The 25,890-nt window shown below is 43.9% G+C and overlaps 1 protein-coding gene across 1 annotated transcript in view; it reads right to left on the bottom strand.

The window, feature by feature from the left end:
• The window catches only part of LOC309566169 (dehydrogenase/reductase SDR family member 4-like), a 153,212-nt gene extending 128,151 nt beyond the window's left edge, over positions 1–25,061 (bottom strand). The window contains exons 1-3 of the mRNA XM_082271236.1: positions 24,998–25,061; positions 24,494–24,615; positions 23,761–23,938 (exon numbers count right to left, since the gene is read on the bottom strand). Coding sequence (XP_082127362.1) covers positions 23,761–23,938; positions 24,494–24,591 — 276 coding nt within the window. The 5' untranslated portion in view covers positions 24,592–24,615; positions 24,998–25,061. The remainder of the gene's footprint in view (positions 1–23,760; positions 23,939–24,493; positions 24,616–24,997) is intronic.
• Between the last annotated feature and the right edge of the window lie 829 nt (positions 25,062–25,890).

Below are 25,890 nucleotides of genomic sequence, written 5' to 3' on the forward strand. Positions count from 1 at the left end.
CCCCAATTAAAGGCATCTCCCTCATATACAACCTTTTGGGGCGCAAAAACACTTTCCATAAAACAACACACATGATCAAGTGGGAGAGTGAGCTTCAGACACCCTACTCCGAATACCAGTGGAAAACGGCGATCCACACCTCCTTCACGGCCTCCCGATGCGTAAACCACTGGGAACAAATGCAGAAACTTCTAACCAGATGGTACCTCACACCGTATCGACTGTCTAAATTCTTCAGTTCCCAAAGCCCGCTTTGCTGGCGCAATTGTGACCAAACAGGCACCATCTCCCATATTTTTTGGAAATGTAAAAGCCTAACCAGCTTTTGGAGTAGGGTGTTTGAGGTGCTTTCGACCACTACGGGCATACTTACCAAACCCAATATGGACATGGCATTACTAAACTTGGGAATACATAATATACCCTTAAATATGAGAACAGTATGCTTCCACATCCTGGTAGCGGCCAGGACACTAATTGTCAAACATTGGAGGCAGACCACATCCCCATCCCACCTAGAAGTTATCAGGATGGTTAATTTTCAATACACTATGGAGAAGGCCTACGCCTACTCGATTCACGGTGGAACCAAATTCCACTCTACTTGGCACATATGGACCACTAGCAAATATTTCACCCCCACCCCGTGATAGGGGCTGGGTCACCCGGAACACGAGTACAACCACTGGAGAAACAACTTGAATAGTTATAGCTTGTTAACGTTTACTTTTGAGATGATAAACCTTCTTTCCTTTGTTGATGACTGAGTTCTGAAATTCTAATTCAATGTGTTTTGTTGGAAACATTGTGATTGCGACTATGTATACCTTCATGATTCTTGTTGTACTGTTTTGAAAACTAATAAAAATTTATTGAAAGTAAAAAGATGGAACTCTAAAACAGTTCTCTTGGTTTGGTAGAGCAGCCAGTCTTACCAAGACTATTATATTTACTTCCATGCCCTCCCATTAACAATCCCCAACTCTTTTTTAATCACTTTACCAGCTTACAATGCAACTTCGTATGGACAAAACAAGAAACCCAGGACTAAATTTCTACCAACTTACCCTTCCCAAAACAAAAAGGGAGGAATGGGATTACTGGACTTTAAAAAATACTACTATGCCAATATTTTGTTTGATCCGGATGGACTTGTGTCCTTTTTCAACCTGACTAACTATGTAACTATGTATTGATGTTAGTTCATCCACAACTCCTGAATATAGGTATGCTGTCTGTACCTCTTTCTACTATTTTTCACTATTTGAAAACTAGCATATATGTTTGTTTATATTTAGGGGGTTTCCTCTGTTTAGGGCTATCATAATAACAAGTTCATATTTACTATTTTATAAAACATAATATCCTAGAACACCACATTAAGCCTCTGGCATACAGTAAAACCATGTTATATCCAAACATCACCCACTGTCTACTACAGTGGGTACGGAAAGTATTCAGACCCCCTTAAATTTTTCACTCTTTGTTATATTGCAGCCATTTGCTAAAATCATTTAGGTTCATTCTTCTTCCTCATGAATGTACACATAGCACCCCATACTGACAGAAAAACACAGAATTGTTGACATTGTTGCAGATTTATTAAAAAAGAAAAACTGAAATATCACATGGTCCTAAGTATTCAGACCCTTTGCTCAGTATTTAGTAGAAGCCCCCTTTTGATCTAATACAGCCAGGAGTCTTTTTGGTAAAGATGCAACAAGTCTTTCACACCTGCATTTGGGGATCCTCTGCCATTCCTCCTTGCAGATCCTCTCCAGTTCTGTCAGGTTGGATGGTAAACGTTGGTGGACAGCCATTTTTAGGTCTCTCCAGAGATGCTCAATTGGGTTTAAGTCAGGGCTCTGGCTGGGCCATTCAAGAACAGTCACGGAGTTGTTGTGAAGCCACTCCTTCGTTATTTTAGCTGTGTGCTTAGGGTCATTGTCTTGTTGGAAGGTAAACCTTCGGCCCAGCCTGAGGTCCAGAGCACTCTGGAGAAGGTTTTTGTCCAGGATATCCCTGTACTTGGCCGCATTCATCTTTCCCTCGATTGCAACCAGTCGTCCTGTCCCTGCAGCTGAAAAAAACCCCCACAGCATGATGCTGCCACCACCATGCTTCACTGTTGGGACTGTATTGGACAGGTGATGAGCAGTGCCTGGTTTTCTCCACACATACCGCTTAGAATTAAGGCCAAAAAGTTCTATTTTGGTCTCATCAGACCAGAGAATCTTATTTCTCACCATCTTGGAGTCCTTCAGGTGTTTTTTAGCAAACTCCATGCAGGCTTTCATGTGTCTTACACTGAGGAGAGGCTTCCGTCGGGCCACTCTGCCATAAAGCCCCGACTGGTGGAGGGCTACAGTGATGGTTGACTTTCTACAACTTTCTCCCATCTCCTGACTGCATCTCTGGAGCTCAGCCACAGTGATCTTTGGGTTCTTCTTTACCTCTCTCACCAAGGCTCTTCTCCCCCGATAGCTCAGTTTGGCCGGACGGCCAGCTCTAGGAAGGGTTCTGGTCATCCCAAACGTCTTCCATTTGAGGATTATGGAGGCCACTGTGCTCTTAGGAACCTTAAGTGCAGCAGAAATCTTTTTGTAACCTTGGCCAGATCTGTGCCTTGCCACAATTCTGTCTCTGAGCTCTTCAGGCAGTTCCTTTGACCTTATGATTCTCATTTGCTCTGACATGCATTGTGATCTGGAAGGTCTTATATAGACAGGTGTGTGGCTTTCCTAATCAAGTCCAATCAGTATAATCAAACACAGCTGGACTCAAATGAAGGTGTAGAACCATCTCAAGGATGATCAGAAGAAATGGAAAGCACCTGAGTTAAATATATGAGTGTCACAGCAAAGGGTCTGAATACTTAGGACCATGTGATATTTCAGTTTTTCTTTTTTAATAAATCTGCAACAATGTCAACAATTCTGTGTTTTTCTGTCAGTATGGAGTGCTATGTGTACATTCATGAGGAAGAAGAATGAACCTAAATGATTTTAGCAAATGGCTGCAATATAACAAAGAGTGAAAAATTTAAGGGGGTCTGAATACTTTCCGTACCCACTGTATATTATCTTGATCCATTCGCACTGCCCCTTTTACGATTGTAGATGCCAATTGTGGTATGTATTTCCAACTTAAACCTTTGGTGCATCTTATTCGATCTTAGCACATCTTTCCAATGCATTTTATGTATATAATACAGGCATTCCCTGGTGGGATCACTTTCAGTAATCCGCACCTTTTTTACACTGGAATTTTTTTAAAAAAGATAAATATTTTACCAACAAGCTACCTAGAATATACATGTTTGATGATCCTATAGTGGTATGCGTAGATCCCTCTGTGTGTGCCATGTCTGTCTTTTCAGATGTATACCCTTAGTGATAGAGCCTAATTTTATGTTTTTAGATAGATAAGATAGATATTAGTTGAGGCCTTTGTCTGCTCCCACACTCGCTCGGGGGAGTATTACTGAAGCCCCTCTTTTTTGGCTCATATATCATCCTGTACGTTCTCACACTCTGGGGTAAGTTCCCAGCCTGTTTTTGATTGTACATTCTCTGGTGTATGTTTACATGTTTTAAATTATCCTTATACTAAGGACTATACATTTCTTGTTATAGAAAAATGTATTTTTTCACCCTAAAACTCCTGAAGAAGTGGGCAACCACAAAACCTGTTGAGTATTGACCAGTTGTGCCCCCATTTGTCTACATTACCATCTTGTACTAATTGGACATAACATATTAAGCACAGTTGAGCCACTGTAATGGGTGTAATTTTTTTACTGTATATCCCTATCTCATGTAAGCTCTTTGTCATTCTGTATATTTTTGTAATAAAATTTTGATTTTATATGGACTGACACGTGTCTAATGGTACCAAGAAAATCCTCAAGCCCCTCCTCCCTCTCTTTGTAGTCTTAATTGTAGTTTAGGATGTAGGTACCCACTTTTTGACAATAATTCTATATGAACATGTTCGGGGGTTGCTTTTAACCCGAGTGTGAAGTTGTGCAGTAGTACAAGATCAGTACAATGTACTCCTTTAAAAGTACCATAAAAAAAAAAAAAAAAAAAAACACTACTGCCACTAAAAATGACAGATCCACAACCTGCTTATGCTTGTAAATAAAGTGGCTTGGGGATCCCAAGTAGCTTCATTGAATATGGTAATGGCTAAGGGGGAGCTTTGGGTTTGGATTAAAGAGCAGTTCGACCCGAATACAGCCTATTTGCACTTCAGCAAACAGGCAAACAAATTGACCAAATTTTGCCAAATTTACCTGCTTGTTCAAAACTCCTATTGATGCAGCCGGAAGTCTGCCATTTAGCAGGAGTATCACTACTGCCTTTAAATGACAGATGCGCAACAGCTTCAGTTTGAGATTGTAATGTCACTCAGGCATTTAGGTTTCCCAATGCAATTGTATCATAGTTATGGTTGGTTGGTGGTCAATACTCATCGTTATTGATGCTGGATCTACATGGCTTGATATTGGGGATGGAAGATATTGGGGGGAAGTTGCGTGCTTCCTGCATGCCTGGAAAAGGGTATTTTATGAAATTTTATGAGGAACCTCTCACAATTTTGCATGGTCCCTTTTTCCCTCAAGTTGATGGGGGCTAGTGTTGGGCGAATGGTTCAGCCCGAGCAGGAGTTTGGCCCCATCATTAACAGGGAAGGGAAAAAGAGCAGCGCCACTTCAGTGCAGATATAAAAGTTGGTTTATTGCATAAAAGCAAGCTAAAAACTCACATAAAAGGAGATACACGTTCAACATGTAAAATGGTCATCTGCGTCACTTTCAGGAAAGACTTGGAATTGGAATGCATCAGCCGCTGGCTCGGGCTGTGTCAGTGGCATCCGGCATTTCCTGATTCCTGGGCAGCCTTCCAATATCCTGTGTCACATCCAGTAGTGTGGCAGGAGGGTGCTCGCGTTCGGAGCATGCGTGCTCCTTCCTCATGTGATGCAAGGAGGCAGGACTTAAAATGCGGTGACAGATCTACAGGGGCGTCTCCTGTTGTCATGACAATGAGCAGTAAATAGCCGGCATTGAACCCAGGACAGGAAGTGATAAGCTACAAACAATACTGGACTAAAGGGGCAGACACCTAAGTATATAGCGTCTATAGATAATAAAGCCTGACAAATATGATAATGATGTGTTTGGAATCAGGAGATAGGGATGTGAGATTGTATGAAGAGGATAAGTGAAAGATACAGCATAAATGTACATGCTTATACACATCAATGTATCCAAAAAATGTGTCTGAAAAATGTTATCTGTACAATAATTCATATGTCTTACAGGGTAACAGGTCATATGAGGTCCTTAACGGACAGGAGGAACATATATAAGAAGAAACCTGTATAAAAAGATAAGTAGGGGTAGCGGCAGATAGGAATAGTGGATATAGGCATCATTTGAGTAAATTTGTATAAATATATTTCTCAAATGTATATTTTATAATTTTAAATTTTTATTTATAGCAGCGGGTTAACTTCGATACAATGAACTCAACAAAGATTTTGCTTTAGTAGCAAACCAACTTATAGATAGCGCGACAGCGACATTGGAAGGAATCATTAACAAAATGGACATTTCCTTCTTAAAGCATGATCTTTATCACAGGCTTTATTTCTATCATTTGCGAAAAATTCACAAGGACCCAGTCAACCCACCAGGCAGGCCAATCATGGCAGCAATGCAGAGTGTTACAAGTTACTTCTCTATATAGACCATTTCTTACAACCATTGGCATAAAATCTTCCCTCATATGTAAGAGACAGTATACAGTACATCTTCTCGATATGTTGGCCAACTATTCATGAGAGCCCTCCTACATGTGGCTTTCCCTGGATGTCTGCTCCCTTTATACATCCATACCTCATAACGTAGGCCTAACAGCAGTCCAACACATCCTAGGAGAGGATCCCAACATGAATGCCCATTAAGCACAATTCCTCCAAGAAGCCACTGAATACATCCACAATCTACCATCCAACCCTTTGTGGATCACTGCAACCAAAATTACATGGGTTTAACCTTTACCTCTGTACAGGATCAGAATACCTTTACAGGTTCAGAATACCTTAGCGTCACTGGCATCTGCATTGAATCCCCTGGAATCTCAACTTCCCCTTTAAAGTGGTTGATAAGCAACTTTATACTATCCGGTCTGGTCTGTTTAATAATCATGTGTGCCCGTGCCCGTGTCTGTATGCATTTTTAAAAAATAAGCCGTACACCATTTTTTAGAGCATCGATCGCCACTCATGTGACTCGCCAGCTCTCTCCTCTCCCTGACAGCTGCCTACAGTGGGCGGGGCTGAGGATTCCCCGCTGACGTCAGTCGGGGGGGGGGGAGGGGAGAGGAGGGGCCAAGAGGAAGAGAGACAGTGGGTCACGTGAGTGCCGATAAGCGATCTGAAAATTGATAAAGAGTGGCTTATTTTTCCCCTTTAAAAATAAATATTTGCAATATTTGACTGACATCAGCAGCAGTGCGGACCACTGTCCTCAGCCCCAGGCCCCGGTGCTATCATTCCAGGAGAGGGGGAGCCCGGGGCAAAGAAATTGAGGGGATTTGTGGCCCCGTGCACAGAGGCATGGCACGTGACATCACAGCACGTACTGACGTCATGTGCATGCATGTGTCGCCTGCACGGACCCAAAACAGAGAGGGTCAGCTTTGCTATTGCATCAGGTTTCTCAAACCTTTGAATGCCTGAGCTTTATGTGATCATGACTAGGCTCACCTCCCCCCTCTCATGACATTGTTGAAAAGGGGCGGAGCATGGCTGACCTTACAATGATGCAACCACCCCCCCCCCCAGAAAAAGTTCTGCGGACGCCCATGCTTATCGTTTCTGGATCTCCTCCTTTGTCATGATCACCAAGCCATACATACTGAAGATTACACCAAACCGACAGCCGGTAACTCTTACCTACATTTCAAAAGCTGCCACCATCCTAGCTGGATTAAGAATTAAGAACACAATTGCATGAGAATCGACGATTTCACTGCACATGGCACACATCTGACTAAAAGTTCCTGGGAAAAGGGTACCCCCCTAAATTGATCAACAAAGCTTTTACCTTTTATCAACGAAATGAACCGACCAAAAAAGGAAAAGAATCAGGCTGAGCCTGATCTACAACCACTGAGATTCACCACTACGTTCCACACCAGATATAAACAAATGGAACATATTTTTAAAAAGCAATGGCCCATTCTACAAGCTGACCTACACCTTAAAGCCGGTATTTCTGATCGCCCATTGCTGTCATATAGAAGAGCCCGGAACCTCAAGAAGAATATTGCTCCAAGTAAAATAAAAAAAATCCTCAAATACACCAAGTGCTCCCCTCACCTTCATTAATATCAAAATGTATGTTTCAATTCCAGAAAGTACTTTGCCTCACTTGTAAACATGTCACACATGGCCAAAAAGATTTCCACACCCAGGGCCAAAAATATACCATTCCTGACTTCTACAACTGCTCTTCGTAATTAGTGATCTACTGCATATCCTGCTCATGCAGCCTTTTTTATATAGGCCGCACCATACGTACTCTGCGCAAAAAAGAGAACACAGACAGTTTGTCGAAGCTGAGTCAGATAAACACAGTGTCCCCAAACACTTCTTCCAGCATCACCGCCAGCCCTCCATAGATCTAAAAGAGAGGTTTAAGCTCCTGTGTGCCCGCGAGTCCTACTGGATTTACCGCCTAGACTCCCTGACGCCAGGGGGTTTAAAAGAAGAAATCCAAGTTAACCCGCTTCTATAAATAAAAATTATAAAATATATAAATTTGAGAAATAAAATTATAAAAATTCCCCAAATTAAGCCTATATCCACTATTCCTGTCTGCCGCTACCCCTACTTATCTTTTATACAGGTTTCTCCTTATATATGTTCCTCCTGTCAGACATATGAATTATTGTACAGATCAATTTTTTCACAGACACATTTTTTGGATACGCTGATGTGTATAAGCATGTACATTTATGCTGGATCTTTCACTTTCCTTCTTAAAATAATCTCACATCGCTATATCCTGATTCCAAGCACATTATCGTATTTGTCAGGCTTTATTATCTATAGATGCTATATACTTCGGTGTCTGCCCCCTTTAGTCCAGTATCGTTTGTAGCTTATCACTTCCTGTCCTGGGTTCAAAGCAGAGTATTTACTGCTCATTGCCATGAAAACAGGAGACGTCCCTGTAGATCTCCGTCACCGCATTTAAGTGCTACCTCCTTACATCAGCATACCTGAGGAAAGAGAACGCATGCTCCAAATGCGAGCAACCTCCTACCACATTACCGGATGTGACGCAGGATATTGGAAGGCTGCCCAGGATCCATGAAGTGCCAGATGCCACTGACACAGCCCGGACCAGCGACTGCTACATTCCATTTCCAAGTCTTTCCTGAAAGTGACGCAGATGACCATTTTACATGCTGAACCTGTATCTCCTCTATGTGAGTTTTAGCTTGCTTTTATGGAATAAACCAACTTTTATATCTGCACTGAGGTGGCGCTGCTCTTTTCCCCTTCCCTGTTTGTCATTTACAGAGTTCCATCTAGCTCTGTTTGGGTGTTGATTTCACGTGAAATAATTTTTTTGGTGTAGGTTTCATTGGCACAATTAACACCCAAGGACCAATTTTTCCACACCTGTTTGGCAGGTGCATATCATTTCAGTTTTTGACGGCAAGGCAGGTTCTTGCTTTTATCAAGAGTACCTCTACAGAGTTACAGAGTGAAGGCATCACCAACACCCAAAACCCAATTTTTATGCCACAGTTTAACCGGGCATATCAATTAAATTTTTCACAGCCAGGCAAATTCTTACTTTCATCAAGAGAATCTCTATAAGGGTTACGGTGCAAAGGCACTACCGACACCCAAAGCCCAATTTTTCAGAACCTGTTACTTTTATTCAAAAAGACACCAGAATTTATCTAAAAAAAAATCTCTAATCTTGTTTCGAGTGCACTAAACTGTGGCTTCATCATACAGACTGAAGCCCCCCCCCCCCCCCAAGCTGTCGTTTATAAAATAAAGAAAGCTTGCAGGGAAAATTTCATTTTTTTGGCAGCAGGTTCTATACATGGTACAGATGTGCTACTTTACAGGCAGACTAAGGGTACCCCCAAGACACTATATTTAAAGTAAATTGTTATTTTTCATGTTTCACTTTAAGCATCAGTAAATCACTGCTCATTTAAAAAAACTTTAAATTAAAACTAGGCATGGGCTCTATGTTCGAGTCCAACGTACATTCAAAATCGAACACTGAGGCATTAGGTGGGAAGTTCATCCGCCGACAAGTATCCCATAATACACTGCGATCTCAGTGGATTAATAGCCGATTGGCCAAAGAATGCACCTGACCTGTATGCTTTGTTCAATCACAGCACAATGTACTGTAAGAGTCATGATTGGCCAAAGGCAGAGTGCCTTTGGCCAATCATGGCTCAGGGGCTAAGTCCACTACCCCACACTATATTAGGCAGGGTAGTTAGTGGATTGTGTGTTCAGTCAGTTTAGTGCAGTCACTGTAGTGTAGTGCTGTGCTGTGATGCTTGTGCAACAAGAGTGTAGTGGTGCCACTGAAATGTTGGTATATTATAAGTGTTTTGTGGCGCAGAAGCACTAATAATAATTAGGGGATAATTGCTGTCCCCCCTTCTGGCATCACAGGCGTTTCTCTCCCCCCCCCCCCCCCCCGCAGCATGACTAAAAATATTTAGGGCATAAATTGCTGCTCCTCTCACTCTGCATTGCAGGCATTCCTCCTATGTGTCATCACTAGTTCCCCTTTTTATTTTTGGCTTTCAATTTTTTCTTTAAAAAAATAAAATACAAAAATAAATAAAAAAAACTGTTTATAGTGCACCAAGCACAGAAGGATATCACCTGAGCACCATATTTCTATCCCACACTCTATAAATAAAAAATATTGCCCATCATGTCCGAAAGGCCAGAAAAGAGACGCAGATGCTCACAGGCCACTAACAGGGCAAGCAGCCTCTGTGTCTACAGTGAAAAATGGTGGATGTGGACATGGTACATCACTGCAGGCGGGGCATGCTTGTATTTTTCCTGGTGCTGGCCATGTTATTGAGCCACAACATGCAGAAGAGTTGGTGGAGTGAATAACCAAGCTGTCATCCTCCTCATCCTCTGTCACCCAGGCTCATACTAGTTTGCCTTCCCCCACAGCTGCCAAAGCAGCCTATTCCATAGGCTCCTTGTCCACAGCTACTCCTTCTGTAGCCCCACCTTCATGCTCGGAGGAGTCATCTGAATTATTTGATCATAGTGTCAGTTACATGCTGCTGGAGGATGCACAGCTATTTGAATGCTCTTATGTTGGTTCCAAGGTTGAGGAAGGGAGTAACCTGACCCTAGAGAGAGGGGGTGCCAATGACGGACAAGAAACTAGCAGTCATGTTCCCCCAGCTGCAGCATACTGCCAAGTTTGCCCCAGTGATGAGGAGGGAGTGGGATCATGAGGTCACTGACTGTACTTGGGTGCCTGAGAGAACAGAACAGAGGAGGAGGTACAACTCCAATGAGGCAGGAAGTCCCCCAGGGGCTGACTTAAGGGCAGCCACCATAATGCCTCCCACCAGAGAACTCCACAGGTGCAGGGCACTGCCTATTCCCCGCTGAATTCCAAAAGTTCTTTGGTGTAGGCTTTTTTTCAACACATGTGCAGCAGACCGCAGCTTTGCTGTTTGTAATCTGTCTGAAGCAGAATAAGCGTGGCCAGAACACCAGCAACTTGGGCACCACATGCTTGACAAGACCTGCCATGCAGTCCATTGGTAACAGCACCTCAAAGACTAACATAAAAAAATGCAGACTTCTCCTTGCTCCTCATCTGGGATCTCTACCCTATTATACCTCAAGTCTTCTCAAAAACCTGCACTGAGAGAGATGATGGCATAGCAATGGGTGCCACAGGTACTTGCACCCAATCTGCTAGCAGTACCTGACCTGCTGATTTCACCAGGTTTCACCAAATTTCGCTACTCCAGTTTTTGAATCGTAAAAAAAAAAATTATATTATATTTATATATGTATATGTGTGTGTATATATACCCCTATACAGAAGTTCAGATGTTATGCCTGCCTCCAAAGACGCCCAAAAAATGCCCAAAAAAACGCTTGCTACAAAAACGCCCAGGTGTGTTGTTGCAGGCGTTTTTTTGGGCGTCTTTGGAGGCAGGCATAACATCTGAACTTCCGTATAGGGGTATTTTTACATACACACTTATATGTATTTATACACATACACACATATAGGTGTGATAGGAGCGTAGCCCTATGCCTGCCAATTATTTCATTAGCGCAGGCATAGGGTTCTGCTACTTTCACACCTATATATGTGTATGTATATACATACATACATACATACATACATACGTGTGTGTGTGTGTGTGTGTGTGTGTGTGTGTGTGTGTGTGTGTGTGTGTGTGTGTGTGTGTATATACCCCTACACAGAAGTTCAGATGTCATGCCTGCCTCCAAAGACGTCCACAAAAAAGCCCAATAAAACGCCTGCAACAAAAAGCCGGGTGTGAAAATAGCGGAGCCACTATCCTGCTCTACTGCAATTCTAATACAAACAAACTTTTTTTTTCTGGTTCTGGACATGCTACAGAGCTGAAACTTCACAGGTACACTTTTTAGACCCCCCAGACACTAAATCCAAAGAAATCTCATTTTTGTTCTTCAATAATTTTTTCAATAATTGGCTCTCTATCAAAAATGACAATTTTTAAGAACTTTTGTTTGTGTGATTAATAGCCCCTGGGGCATGACCCAGAACCCTATGCACTTTTTAGGGGCATTTATTGGTTTTTAGGGCTTCAAAATGGTGTTTTTTGATTACCGAAGTTCGTGTCCCATTTATTTCAATGGGGTTCTAAAATCCAGGCCGAATTTTCGGGAAGTTCGGGTGTTCTGGTTGAACCAAACTTTTCAAAATTTTGATCATCCCTAGTGATAGCTGCAATAGGGGGTAATCTGATAGAGGCCTCCTGGGTCCCGATAAGGACTTCTGCAAGAGAAGAGAAGATTACCAACCGATCACTCTTCCAGCAATATTCAGATGCATAGGCAACATTACCTGGGGGAAACATGGGGGTCACCAGAGCCTAATGCAGGCATCGGTACAACCCCTACCCTTGTAGACGAGGAAACAAAAGGTCTTATTGGGATCCGGTCTGCTTTTAGTGGCAGCCACTTTGAGCAACTTTTCCTCTTCCATGAGGCGTATCGCAGCGGGTTTTGTTTCCTTGGTAGTCTTCCCATTTCAGGTTTGAAGACTTACATTTTTAGGCTACATGAATTCAGGGGTAAGCGGGATTCACTAGGATCTAAGTTGACACTAGTACACAACTCCCCCCTTGCAGACAAAAAGGGAACCAACGGTCTTACCGGGATCCGATCTGCTTTTCGTGGTAGCCACCCTAAGCGACCTTTCCTCTTCCATGAGGCGCGTCGCAGCAGGTTTTCCTTGGCAGTCTTCCCATTTCAGGTTTAAAGACTTACATTTTTAGGCTACATAAATTCAGGGGTAAGCGGTTTTTACCAGGACCTAAGTTAACACTGGTACAAAACTTCCCCTTGCAGGAAAAAGGAAACCCCACGGTCTTACCGTTATCCGTTCTGCTTATTTGAAGTAGCCACCAGGAGCGACTTTCCTTCCTCCATAAGGTGAGTAGCAACAGGTTTTTCCTTAGCAGCCTTACCATTCCGAAAGGCTGAAGGCTCTGCCATATTACCACCAAGCGGTTTGAGCATCTCCTCCGGATGTCTCCCTTCCTTCCACGTTGTACTACGCCTAACGGTTTCCGGTGGAAGTTCCGGTCCTAAAGGAGGCTTGGAGCGCACTTGTGGCGGGCTTTTTAAAATTTCCTCAAGCCGCTGCGATCTTCTGGGAGACCCCTGAACCCAGTCAGGGCCCAGGCTAGGAAGGACCACCTCATAGGAACGCCTGCCTGGGGTTTCTTGGCCACCTGTAAGAAGCCTAGAAAGCGGCAGGTAAGGAGAAGACTAACCTCGGCCCGACCGAACCTGGCTTACAGGGGGAAGCATCCACACCAGCATTGTTTTAGGTCAGAGAAAATAAAAAATGTTTGCTGTGGGAGAAACACACACTAAACTGAGGATCAAGGGGAAGGGTGGGGCCTTTTAACAGAAGAGCAAGGGGAGTGTGTTTCCTGTTGGGGAGGAGCTACCATCTCTCACATGTTGGCCATCCTGAAGGGATGGAGAGAAATACATTTTTCATGTAAGACCATTCCAGCTCTGTACCATCATGTGGAAGGCCATATTATAGCCTCGTTGGACAGAGTGGTCAGCAGCAAGGTTCACGTTACTGCTGACTTGTTGTCCAGCAGGCATGGTCAGAGACATTACATTTCCTCCTCTTGGGTAACTCTGCTGGTAACTGAGAAGGTTTCAAAAAGCTGATGGGGATTCTGCCACATCTGTCTGCTCCACCCCCCCCCCCCACCTATTCTTCTTCCTCTATGGCCTCTTATGCTGAATTGTCCTCTGAAAGGGCAGTGCTCCCTAAGCGTTCAAGGGGCTACGCAAGCAGTCAGGCTAAAAGATGCCATGCGGTAATTCAGTTGATCTGTCTAGGGGACAGGACCCACACCGGGCCAGAGATTCTGTAAGCTCTGCAGGGGCAGGTTTAGAGGTGGTTGACGCCATAGTAGCTTGAGCTAGGAATGGTTGTATGCAACAATGGCACCAACCTTCTCTCTACCCTCCAACAGGGACACTTGACACATGTTCCATTCTCGGCTCATGTCCTGAATTTGGTGGTGCAGCTTTCTTGAACAGGTACCGCTTACAAGACCTTCTGAGGCAGGCCAGAAAAGTAAGTGGCCATTTCCAGTAGTCATACAAGTGCTCGGCTGGTTGACATTCAACAGGAATTTAACCTGCCCACCAACCGCCTCATTTGTGACATTTCCACCAGGTGTAACTCAATATTGGCAATGCTGCAGTGGCTGCACATGCAGCAGAGGGCTATCAATAAGTACCTGTGTGAGTATGGCATAAAGACAGGCTCAGGAGAGCTTGGCTTCTTTTCACTATGCCAGGGACTACTGATAAAGGATGCATGCACTGCCCTGTCACCATTTGAGGAGGCCACAAGAATGGTGAGCTGTGACAATGCATGCATCAGTGACACTACCCCTCTATTCTTCCTGCTGGAAAACATGCTTCATGGAATCATGGACAGAGCACTTAAGGCAGAACAGCGGGAGGAAGGGGAGGACTTCCTTTCCTCTCAAGACCCTCTTTATGCAGATACTATTCCTGCAGGGCTGCAAAACACACAGGAGGAAGAGGAGGAGGAGAAGGATGAGGATTGTGGCAGCATGGATGTAGAAGATAACATACAGCAGTCTTTAAGGGATGGTTTTCATTCCCCAGAAACCCCAGGAGTTGTACATGGCTGGGGAGAGATTGTTCCCGACAATGTCATCTTAAGTGACCAAGAGGCCTCAGAATATCATGCCTCCTCAAACTTACGCTGCATTGGCTCTGATTCTGTAAAGCCTGCGAAAGGACCCAAGGATTCGTGGTATCATTACTGGTTGGTAACCCTTCTTGATCCACATTACAAGGGTAAAGTTGCAGAGATTATCCTGCCTTTGCAGAGGGAGCTGTCAGGAAGGTCCTGCCAGAAGACAAGTTGGCAACCACAGGCAAGGTCATGCCCCTCGAATCTCCCAAGGAAGAGGTGCACTTAGCTAATTGTCAAACATGAAAATGCCAGCATGTGAATTTGAGTGTGCATGCGCACGCTAATGTGCGCTGCGCACCTGATGACAGCTTAGGCATCAAAGGGCTATTTAAGCTGGATTTGCTCCCAGGATCAGTGCGGTCTCGTCTACAGCGTTCCGTGCCAGTCCTGCTTCCTGTTACCTGTGTTGTTCCTGAAATCTTGACACGGCTTGCCTCTGACTACTCCAGTTTTCTGTACAAGGAGCAAATGACTCCTGCGCTTAAGGGGTGGCCTTGCGGCTGGTATCCGGAAAATGCGATTCAGGTCAAATTGTAGTAAATTCAGGCTGTGCTGCCACTCTCAACGGGTCGTGGTAACCCAAAGAAAATACTGGAAAAGAGAAATGGACAGAGGGCGCACCAGCCTAGCGCATTATCTTTAAAACAATTTATTGTAATAGACATGTATACACATTAAACTCACAAAACGATTTTGAGCTCTGATGAAGGGGGAACACCCCGAAACGTGTAAGCGTTTTTTTGGAGGTCTACATCCTTCCACGGCAGCTGAGGATGCCCAGTGGAGACCCTTGGTGGTCCCTCATTGCTTATTGTCCGTGTTTCATAATCGTTTTGTGAGTATAATGTGTATACATGTCTATTACAATAAATTGTTTTAAAGATAATGCGCTAGGCTGGTGCGCCCTCTGTCCATTTCTCTTTTCCAGTACTCCAGTTTTCTGCCTGCACTAACCCCAGCCTGTTCTTTGAGCAATTCTCCAGTCTCTCCACTTGTACCTGATCTGACCTCTCTGTGTATGACCCGGCTTGTCTGACTCTGCTTACCTTCCAGTATTCCCCAAAGCTCCCTAGTTGCTGCATTGGTCCAACTACTCCCAGGACACCTTGGTCCAACTACTCCCAGGACACCTTCCTCCTTCTGGAACTCTACGCTACCAGCAGTCCTGCAGCCTTCATGTCCACCGGCACTCGTGCGACTCTGCACTCTGCGCCTCCTGTTTACTCTATGAGGGGCTCGGAGTCAGAGGTGTAAGAGAGGCCTTCCTCCGCACATTCAGGCTCTACCTACCAGGTACGTGACAGTACGAGACAGCCATGTCTGAGCCTGAGCGAGGAACCTCTCCCTTGGATGAATTATGCCAACACCTGGCCGGCCTCACACAGGCCGTGAAGAACCTGCAGGAAGGTTATACACGGTTGAAGGAACGTGTTCAGACGCTGTCAACACCAACCACAGCTTCTAATGCTGCGTCCTCACCTTCTGCTGGGAACTCTGCACCATCCACAGTTGTGATGCTCCCACCGGAACACAGAGTACCTACCTCCAAAAGATTCTCGGGTGATCGCAGCAAGTTCAGGGCTTTCTGCACCGCTTGCAAACTTTATTTTGCCTTACAGCCCCGCACCTTTTCTTTGGAGACCACAAAAGTCGGGTTTGTCATCTCCCTGCTGCAGGGGGAACCCCAAGCATGGGCTCATCGTCTTCTAGAGCAGAAAGCCTCCTCACTGGACACCCTGTCCTCTTTCTTCAGCGACATGGCCCAGATCTATGAAGACCCTCAGCAAACTACCACTGCAGAAGCCGCACTCCATTCCCTCCAGCAAGGCCGCAGAGCGGTCGAGGAATAGGTTTCAGATTTCAGGCGTTGGTTGTACAGACACAAACTGGAATGATGCGGCACTCTGCTACCAGTATCGCATGGTCCTTTCAGAAGGATGAGCTAGCCCGAGTTGGGGTCCCACACTCGCTGGACGATCTCATAAAATTATCCATCTAGATTGACCGGAGATTGATAGAATGCAGGGCGGAGAGATCTGCCGGACCGTATCGCCCTGTGTGGATGTTGCCTCGAGTAGCCAACTCACCAGCTCTGGCTTCTTTTGAACCCTCAGCACCTGCTCAGGATGTGCCTGAACCCATGCAGCTTGGCCTACGCCATCCTTCACTTACCAACGAGGAACGACAACGCAGGCGGCAGAACAATCTGTGCCTTTACTGTGGGGAACCAGGCCACTATGTGAGAAATTGCCCAGCCAAACTCCGTAAGTTCTTGTCTATCTCTTCTCCCAAGTCCCCAGCCCTGACAAATGGTTCTTCTCATCTGGTTCTCTCTGTTCTGTTACAGCTTCCAGGAGGAACTATTCAAGTGCAGGCTATAAATGATTCTGGGGCCTGCAGCTGCTTCATAGACTTATCCTTTGCCACTGTACACCGGATACCTTTACAGTCCAAGGCTCGAAAGCTTTCTGTTCACCTGGCAGATGGATCCACCATAAAATCTGGACTTGTCTCTCAAGAGACCACCCCTTTACCTGTCACCACCACTTCCAACCACCAGGAACTTTTACGTCTGAATGTCATAGCCTCACCTTTGTTCCCAAATATCCTTGGCATGCCTTGGCTGCAGGCACACAACCCTCACATTGATTGGGTCACAGGGGAGATCCGGTTAAAATCACCCTACTGCAAACAACATTGCATACCAGGACCACCGTGTTCCCCATCAGCCTTGTTATATATGGACGCTGACCCTGAGGTTTGCAAATCTGTCCCTATCACTTACCTGGACTTTTCAGACGTTTTCAGTAAAAAAGGAGCAGAAACTCTCCCCCCTCATAGATCCTATCATTGCCCCATTGAACTGCTCCCAGAGGCCGAGATGCCTTTCGGACGAATCTTCCCCTTATCTGAACTGGAACTCGTAGCTCTCAAGGACTACATTGACGAGAGCCTGAAGAAAGGGTTAATTCGCCCATCAACCTCTCAAGCTGGAGCAGGCATCTTTTTTGTGGAGAAAAATTATCATTCTCTCCGACCTTGTGTTGACTATTGTGAGCTTAACAAAGTCACGGTCAAGAACAGGTACCCCCTACCTTTGATGCCCAAAATTTTTCAAAGACTCAGGTCAGCCACAATCTTCACAAAACTGGATCTCCGAGGAGCATAAATTCTGGTCCGCATACGAGCTGGGGATGAGTGGAAGATGACATTTCATACCCGATTCGGGCATTTTGAATACCTGGTGATGCCTTTTGGCCTATGTAATGCCCCTGCCACATTCCAGCATCTTGTCAATTACATTTTTAGAGAATTTTTGGATCTTTTTGTCATCGTCTACCTGGACGATATTTTGATCTTTTCCCCTTCTTTAGAAATCCACCAAGGACACGTGAAAGGTGCTGACCCGCCTTCGACAACATGGCCTATATGCCAAGCCAGAGAAATCTGAATTTAAGCGCCAAAGCATCCAGTTCCTGGGATTAATAATCTCCACAGAGGGTATAAAGATGGATCCCCAAAAGGTCACAGCCATTCTGGATTGGCCAGCTCCCACGGATAAGAAGGGAGTACAACACTTTGTAGGATTCGCAAACTTCTACAGAAAATTCATAAAATGGATTCTCTGCCATAATTTCTCCCATCACACAGTTGACCAAGCACAGCAACTGTTTTTTTCTGGACTCCTGAAGCCCAATCCGCTTTCGAGACTCTTAAGCAACTGTTCACATCTGCACCTATACTTAAACATCCCGATCCAACCTTACCATACGTGTTAGAGGTTGACGCATCAGAATCGGCAGTAGGAGCAGTACTCTCTCAACGCCGGGGGGGCCAAAGCCCTTCTGCACCCAGTTGCATTCTTTTCTCGTAAACTTTCATTGGCAGAAAATAATTACGATGTTGGGGACCGTGAACTTCTTGCAATAAAGGCTGCACTAGAGGAATGGAGATATCTCTTGGAAGGAGCAGCTCACCCCATACTCATTTTTACAGATCATAAAAATCTTGAGGACAGCAAAATGTCTGAGACCACGTCAAGCCCGGTGGGCATTGTTCTTTTCAAGATTTTCCTTCCACATAACCTTCAGGCCTGGGTCGAAGAATACTAAACCTGATGCTCTTTCCCGCATGTTTGGTGAACCTGAGGAAATAGAGCTTCCTGATACCATTCTTTCCTCTGGAAACTTTCTCTTATTGCAAGAGGACATCTTCTCCCAAATCAGGCAAGCTTCGGTAGGAGTCTCCGCTTCTTCCGAACCACCCTTGCAAGTAAAGGATGGACTTTTATGGCATCAAGACAAAATCTTTGTCCCAGAAGAAGTACGTGTCCCTGTCTTAAGCTTATGCCATGACCATGCATTAGCAGGTCATTTTGGAGCCAGTAAGACAATTGAGTTGGTCCAGCGTACCTTCTAGTGGCCTCATCTGTATAAGGACTGCAGAAAGTATGTGGAGACATGCACCACATGTGCCTGAAACAAGGGTAACAGGACCAAAGCATGGGGTCTGCTTCAACCACTGCCAATCCCTGACAGACCATGGAGAATGATCTCAATGGATTTCATTGTGGAACTCCCTCCTTCAGAAGGGTATACAACCATCTATGTAGTCGTTGATCGGCTGTCCAAAATGGCACATTTTCTTCCTATGAAAGGCACACCATCTGCTCTAGAGACAGCATGGATTTTTATCAAGGAGATAGTGAGGCTCCATGGAATCCCAGCTAACATTTTATCCGATCGAGGGGTTCAATTCACCTCAAGGTTTTGGAAAGCCCTCTCAAGAACCCTTGAAACTGAGCTATCCTTCTCTTCAGCCTATCACCCCCAAATTAATGGCCAGACAGAAAGGACCAACCAAACCCTGGAGCAATACCTGCGCTGCTTTTCTTCCTTTTCCCCAAGATGACTGGATATCATTACTTCCTTTAGCTGAATTTGCCTACAACAATTCCAACCACTCTGCTACAAAAAAAACAATCCCCATTCTTTGCCAACTACGGCTTCCACCCGTCATTTCTACCCAGCACTATCCCGGAAATCTCTGTTCAAGCTGTGCTAGAAACTGTAACCTTTCTGGAAACCAACAACAAGCTACTACAGGAAACAATAACCAAGGCACATGAGTACAACAAAAGAATGTTTGATAGGAAAAAGCATGGGGAATTCATTCTGGAGTCTGGCGATCAAGTGTGCTTATCCACCACCAACTTAAAATTAGCATGTCCATCAAGGAAACTGGGACCTAAGTTTGTGGGGCCATTCCCTGTAAAGAGAAGGATCAATAATGTGGCTTACGAATTGGAATTACCAGCCTCCTTTAGGATCCACCCGGTCTTTCATGTGACCCTACTGAAACCTGCCTCTCCCAACCCCTTCCCAGAATGAAACTCTGGCCCACCTGAGCCAACAATAGTAGGGGGAGAAGAGGAATATGAAATTGAGGCAATTATGGACTGCAGGAAAAGAGGTAACCAAATCCAGTTCCTGATCAAATGGAAGGAATATGGCCCCGAGGACAATTCTTGGGAACCCGAACACAACATCCACGCCAGAAGACTCCTTCAGACATTTAAACAGTCCCATCTGGACAAGATGGCCCTGTTGGGCATCCGGAGACTGCCCATTGGGGGGGGGCTATGTCAGGAAGGTCCTGCCAGAAGACAAGTTGGCAACCGCAGGCAAGGTCCTGCCCCTCAAATCTCCCAAGGAAGAGGTGCACTTAGCTAATTGGCAAACGTGAAAGCGCCAGCATGTGAATTTGAGTGTGCATGCACATGCTAATGTGCGCTGCGCACCTGATGACAGTTTAGGCATCAAAAGGGCTATTTAAGCTGGATTTGCTCCCAGGATTGGTGTTGTCTTGTCTACAGCGTTCCGTGACAGTCCTGCTTCCTGTTACCTGTGTTGTTTATGAAATCTTGATCCGGCTTGCCTCTGACTACTACAGTTTTCTGCCTGCACCGACCCCAGCTTGTTCTTTGACCATTCTCCAGTCTCTCCACTTGTACCTGATCTGACCTCTGTGTATGACCCGGCTTGTCTGACTCTGCTTACCTTCCAGTATTCCCCGAGGCTCCCTAGTTGCTGCATTGGTCCAACTACTCCCAGGACACCTGCCTCCTTCTGGAACTCTACGCTACCAGCAGTCCTGCAGCCTGCACATCCACCGGCACTTGTGCTACTCTGCGCCTCCTGTTTACTCTATCAGGGGCTCTGAGTCAGAGATGTAAGAGAGGCCTTCCTCCGCACATTCAGGCTCTACCTACCAGGTACGTGACAGGAGTAGAGAATGAAACCTCTTGAGGATGCCCTGAAGAAAAATGTGTGTAACATCTTTCCAGACACTGGAAGGTTACCATTTCCTGGACAACGTGTTTCTGAGGCTTAGTTCGGTCAAAGGAGAGGAAAGGCAGCTGGCTGACCGATGCCTTTAGACAATTCTTTGGTCCTCAGTGCCCAGGGCGGTTAGGTTTAGGCAACCATTGACAGGGGCTGCATCATACAGTGCAGGATTATCTAGGGGCAAGAGCAGACTTGGAGACCTTTCCAACTGAGCATCCACTGGGTCTTGAGGCTGGACCTCTGGCCAGAACTTGCTCAATATGCAATCAAGCTACTGGTCTGTCTGTCAGTGCTGCTGGAGGTTTTGTGATGGATAAAAGAGTGTGTCCATTCACAGACTCCGTTAACCGGCTGACATTTATCAAAATGAATCAGTCCTGGATCAACAGCAGCTATAAAACCCCTGATGCTCTTGTGACTGATGTTTAATTTGCTAGTGATCTGGGATCCCTTGAAGACTGCCTATCCTATGCCTGAATTTTGACTATGCTAGCTTCCAAGAATGTTTTTGGTTTTAGGGCACCAACACCAAAGGCCCAATTCTTCTGCACCTGTATGACAGGTGCATGTACTTTCAATTTCTTTTTCTAATATTTAACAGCAGGGCCCATTCCTGCACCCAGCAAGAGTAACTGAGGGAATACAGTGCTCAGGCACCACTAGGGATGAGCGAACAGTTTGGGCTGAGCATAAGTTTGGCCTGAACATCACCCCATTCGGGTACTTTCCTAACATCTGAACTTTCTCGGTACTTATCGGGATGTTCTTTCGCCAAGCACACAGTCAATAGGTTCTTAAGGCTTCCCTGCTGAGAGCTAAATTTAAAAACCTAATTGTATAAGAAAAAAGAAAAAAAAAAGTAAACTAAAAATAATTGGGGTAAAAAGAGCTTGGGTGGACCCTTTGGTTCTGGTATGACTTTTAAGGGGAACCCCATGACAGAACCAAGAAAAAAAATGGTGTGAGGTCCCCCACAAAAATCCATACCAGACCTTTATCCGAGCATGCAGCCTGGCAGGCCAGGAAAGCACCGCCCCATCCTTCTGAACCATACAAGGCCCCTCAACATGGGAAATGCCCCCCAAAGCACCTGGTCCCCATGTTGATGGGGAAAAGGATCTCTTCCCAACAACCCTGTGCTGTGCAAACGAGCACCCCCACCAAAAAGCACCTTGTCCCCATTGAAATGGGAACAAGGTGCTTTGGGGTGCTCATTCGCACACCCCCCCCTTTCCTGACCTGCCAGGATGCATGCTTGGATAAGGGTCTGATATGGATTTTGGGGGGGGGGGATCCTACACCATTTTTATTTTTAATTTTGGCATGGTACCCAGGTCCCCATACACTTTTTATGGCAATAACTTGCATATAAGCCTTTAAATTCAGGACTTTGGATTTTTCATGTTCGTGTCCTATAGACTTTAATAGAGTTTGCATGTTCGCTAGAACTTTATCTCTGTTCGAGATGTTCTGTTGCGAATGTTTGGCCCACCCTAATTGATACATGTCCCCCAGGGCAGTACCCAGACCCCAATAACCATTGTATGCCCAATTACTTGCATACAAGCCTTAAAAATGGGCACTTGAATTTTTTTTTTTGTTCGGGTCCTATAGACTTCAAAACGGGGTTATTTATTTGGTTCCAAACTTTTGCGATGTTCGAAAGCTCTGGCGCAAACCGAAACAGAGTGTGTTTGGCCCACCTCAAATGGGGACAAAAGCTTCATACCCACATCTTGTCCCCAAAAAGATGTGAATTATCAGGATCTGAAAAGAAACCCCCTTAAAAGAAGGGACCCCTAGATATCTTCCCACCCATGTAAAAAAAAAAGAATACATAATACCCCTTTTTACCAATTTTCTAAAAAATAGGCACCATTCAAAACTACCTTTACTAAAAAAAATCCTACCCTCGAATAAAAGAAATGCCACACAATATAAATCCAAAGTCAATCATCATCCAGCAAAGTGGATCCAGAATCAATCATGAAAAGCTGCCCAGCCACTACTTGTGCTGCAGAGGACTGGTCCCTGTTGCTGCTGGAATGTAAAAAACGTTTCTGACCAAAATTGGTCCACCTGAGATTCCTCCTGGTTTGTTTACAATTTGAAATAATCTGGTGGGAAGTCCCCTACTAATACCACAAATAAATGACAGACTTAAAAGCTGCATCAGCCAGAGGTTCGGGCAGATGGGAGAACTGACCAAATCTGGCCAGATTGTTCACCTATTTGAAGAATTGTGAACAGGCTGGGTTTGGGCTGAACTCATGTTCAAGCCAAACCCAAAGATCATCCCTAATTTTCACAATGAAAACATGAGTGAATAATTTGTGGGTGTGGGAAGATAATTATGGGATATCCAGTTATCATTTGTTATTGCATGCGGGTTACACAATGCAAAAAATAAAATATTGCCATAAACAACAAGTTTGTTATATCAAATGGAATAAAATGAAAATAATATACATTTTGGCATTAAAGTAAATTATGAAAATATTTTAAACAGTGTTCTAAATGTAGGTTTTCTGAGATGACTCCATAATCCATGCATACAGTATAATTGTTCTGAATACTACTTTTATATCCCTTTGTTGCTTTCTTACAATTAATTATAGTACGCCTAATTATAGTAGTAAGCCACATTGTGTATATATCTATCTCTCATATATATATATATATATTATACACACACACATATATACACACACACATCACATGCTATAATCAAGAACAATCAAGAACAGGTTTATGCAACACAGAATGCATTACTTCTTTAGTAAATCACTCCCTATTCATTTTTGCACCTTGCATTTCTCTTACCATTGCCACTAGTTTCTCCCGATCTTTTTCATTGCCCACATGACATTGAATTCCAGAAATGCTTAGTCCTTCTTCTTTCAGCTGTTGGACAGCTTTATTCACATTTTCTGTCTTACGACTGCATAAAATCACGTGAGCACCATCTTGTGCCAAACGTCTTGCTATAGCAAAGCCAATCCTAAATGTGAGTAAATAATCATAGTGAATGTGACATTGCAGGTGAATCCACTACTTTAAACACACGGACCAGGAATGTTCACCCACAGTGAAGGATTAGCGAATGTCACATTCTCTGTTTTCTGAATATGCCCCTTTGGTGTACATTAAAGCTCATTCAAAAGTAAAATTACAATAAATGCCAGTTAACAACTTCATGCAGCTTAGAATTAAATGTTAAAGTGATCGTAAACCCACATTTGAAGGCTACCTTTGAATGGGACACATCAATGGGATTCCCAACACTAATACAAAATACAGTACTTACCTTATTTCCCACTCCCCTAGCAGCTGGCACTTTCCTCTACAGTCTGACATTATGGGTTTGTAGGTCATCTTTAGCCCTTTTTACAATGCAGGACTTCTGGTCCTGCATTGTAATTGAGGACATTGGAGAGAGCTGCGAATTGCCAGATTGTGCAGTGAAGCAACATAGGGGAGACTGCTCACATGAAGAGGAGGCCACTCCTGTAATAACCAAGTGATTGTTTTTTTCTTTATAACATCTTTAACATACCCATATGTTGACCCAGTCACAATGGCCACTTTATCTTGCAGGGGCTTTTGATTTTTTGCACTTGCATTTGATTTGATCACATCATTTCCTGGAGACATTTTTGAACAGCTGTTACAAAATATCTGTAAAAGGGGGTAAGAAGTTTTGCTTTAGTTATAGCTATAATTTTAGAGCAAATGCTCTTGGTCTTGGTTGCTATGGTCTTTTGTAAAAACAGTCATATTAAAAAAAAAAAATAAATAAAGAACTTAAAAAAATAAAAGAACATGTAATCTTACAAATTTTTAACATCACCCCACTGCTTTTTTTTAGCAAAAATAGAAAACCTAAAAAACATTTTTTACTCTTGCAGGTAGAAATAAACATAAAGAAAAATAAAACCAATGGGGAAAAAAAAAAGGAAAATAAAACCAAACAAAGAAACAAGCAATGCATGCTTAAACAACATTATCATGAATAACAATAAATACTAAATGTTAAAAAATCTTTATGCAGGTACAATACCTTTAGGTGTGCATGAATTTAGTTCCAGGTGTATGTATTTATTGTTCACAAAGGCAATGAAAAAATCTCAAGCTGTTTCCTTAATGAAGATCTGAATAATAATAAAAAAAAAATGTCTCTTTTCCTGCCAAGACTAAATAGCCCACACCCCGATTGTTAACCACTTAGTGTACGGGCCAATTCTGGCACTTCGCTCCTACATGTAAAAATGTAAAACTTTGCTTTTTTTACTAGAAAATTACTTAGAACCCTCAAACATATATATATATATATATATATATATATATATATATATATATATTTTTTTTTTTTTTTTTTTTTTTCAGAGGCCCTATAGAAAAAAATAGTAGGTGTTGCAATTTGGTATGTCCCATGGTATTTGAGCAGAGGTTTTTCAAACGCAATTGTTTGAGAAGAAAACACTTTCATTAATTTAAAAAAAAATGTGAAAGATCATGTTAAACCAAGTAAATAGATATCTAACATGTCACATTTTAAAATTGCATCTGACCGTGGAATGGTTGAAAACTACTGTGCTTTTAATTCTCCATAGGCGGCATTTAAATGGCTTTACAGGTTACCAGTTTAGAGTTGAACAGGAGGTCTGGTGCTAGAATTATTGCTCTCGCTCTGAAGTTCGTGACAATACCTCACATGTGTGGTGTGATCACCATTTACTTATGCATGCAGGAGTAAAGTATGTGTTCGCATTTGCATGTAAGCACGGTGGGACAGCTGCTTTCCTGTCCGCTGGCGGCCAGGTAAACAAAGAGGCAGAACCGGAAGTGACAAACTACTGGTCACTCCTGGTTTCCAGGGTTACATAGATAGAGGAATTACGTCAGTTCCTCTCTATCTCTTCATTGCAGCAATCTCCCCCTTCTACCACCCGC

This window comes from Pelophylax lessonae (genome assembly GCF_965119305.1).
Source record: "Pelophylax lessonae genome assembly, chromosome: 1".
Lineage (NCBI taxonomy): Eukaryota > Metazoa > Chordata > Amphibia > Anura > Ranidae > Pelophylax > Pelophylax lessonae.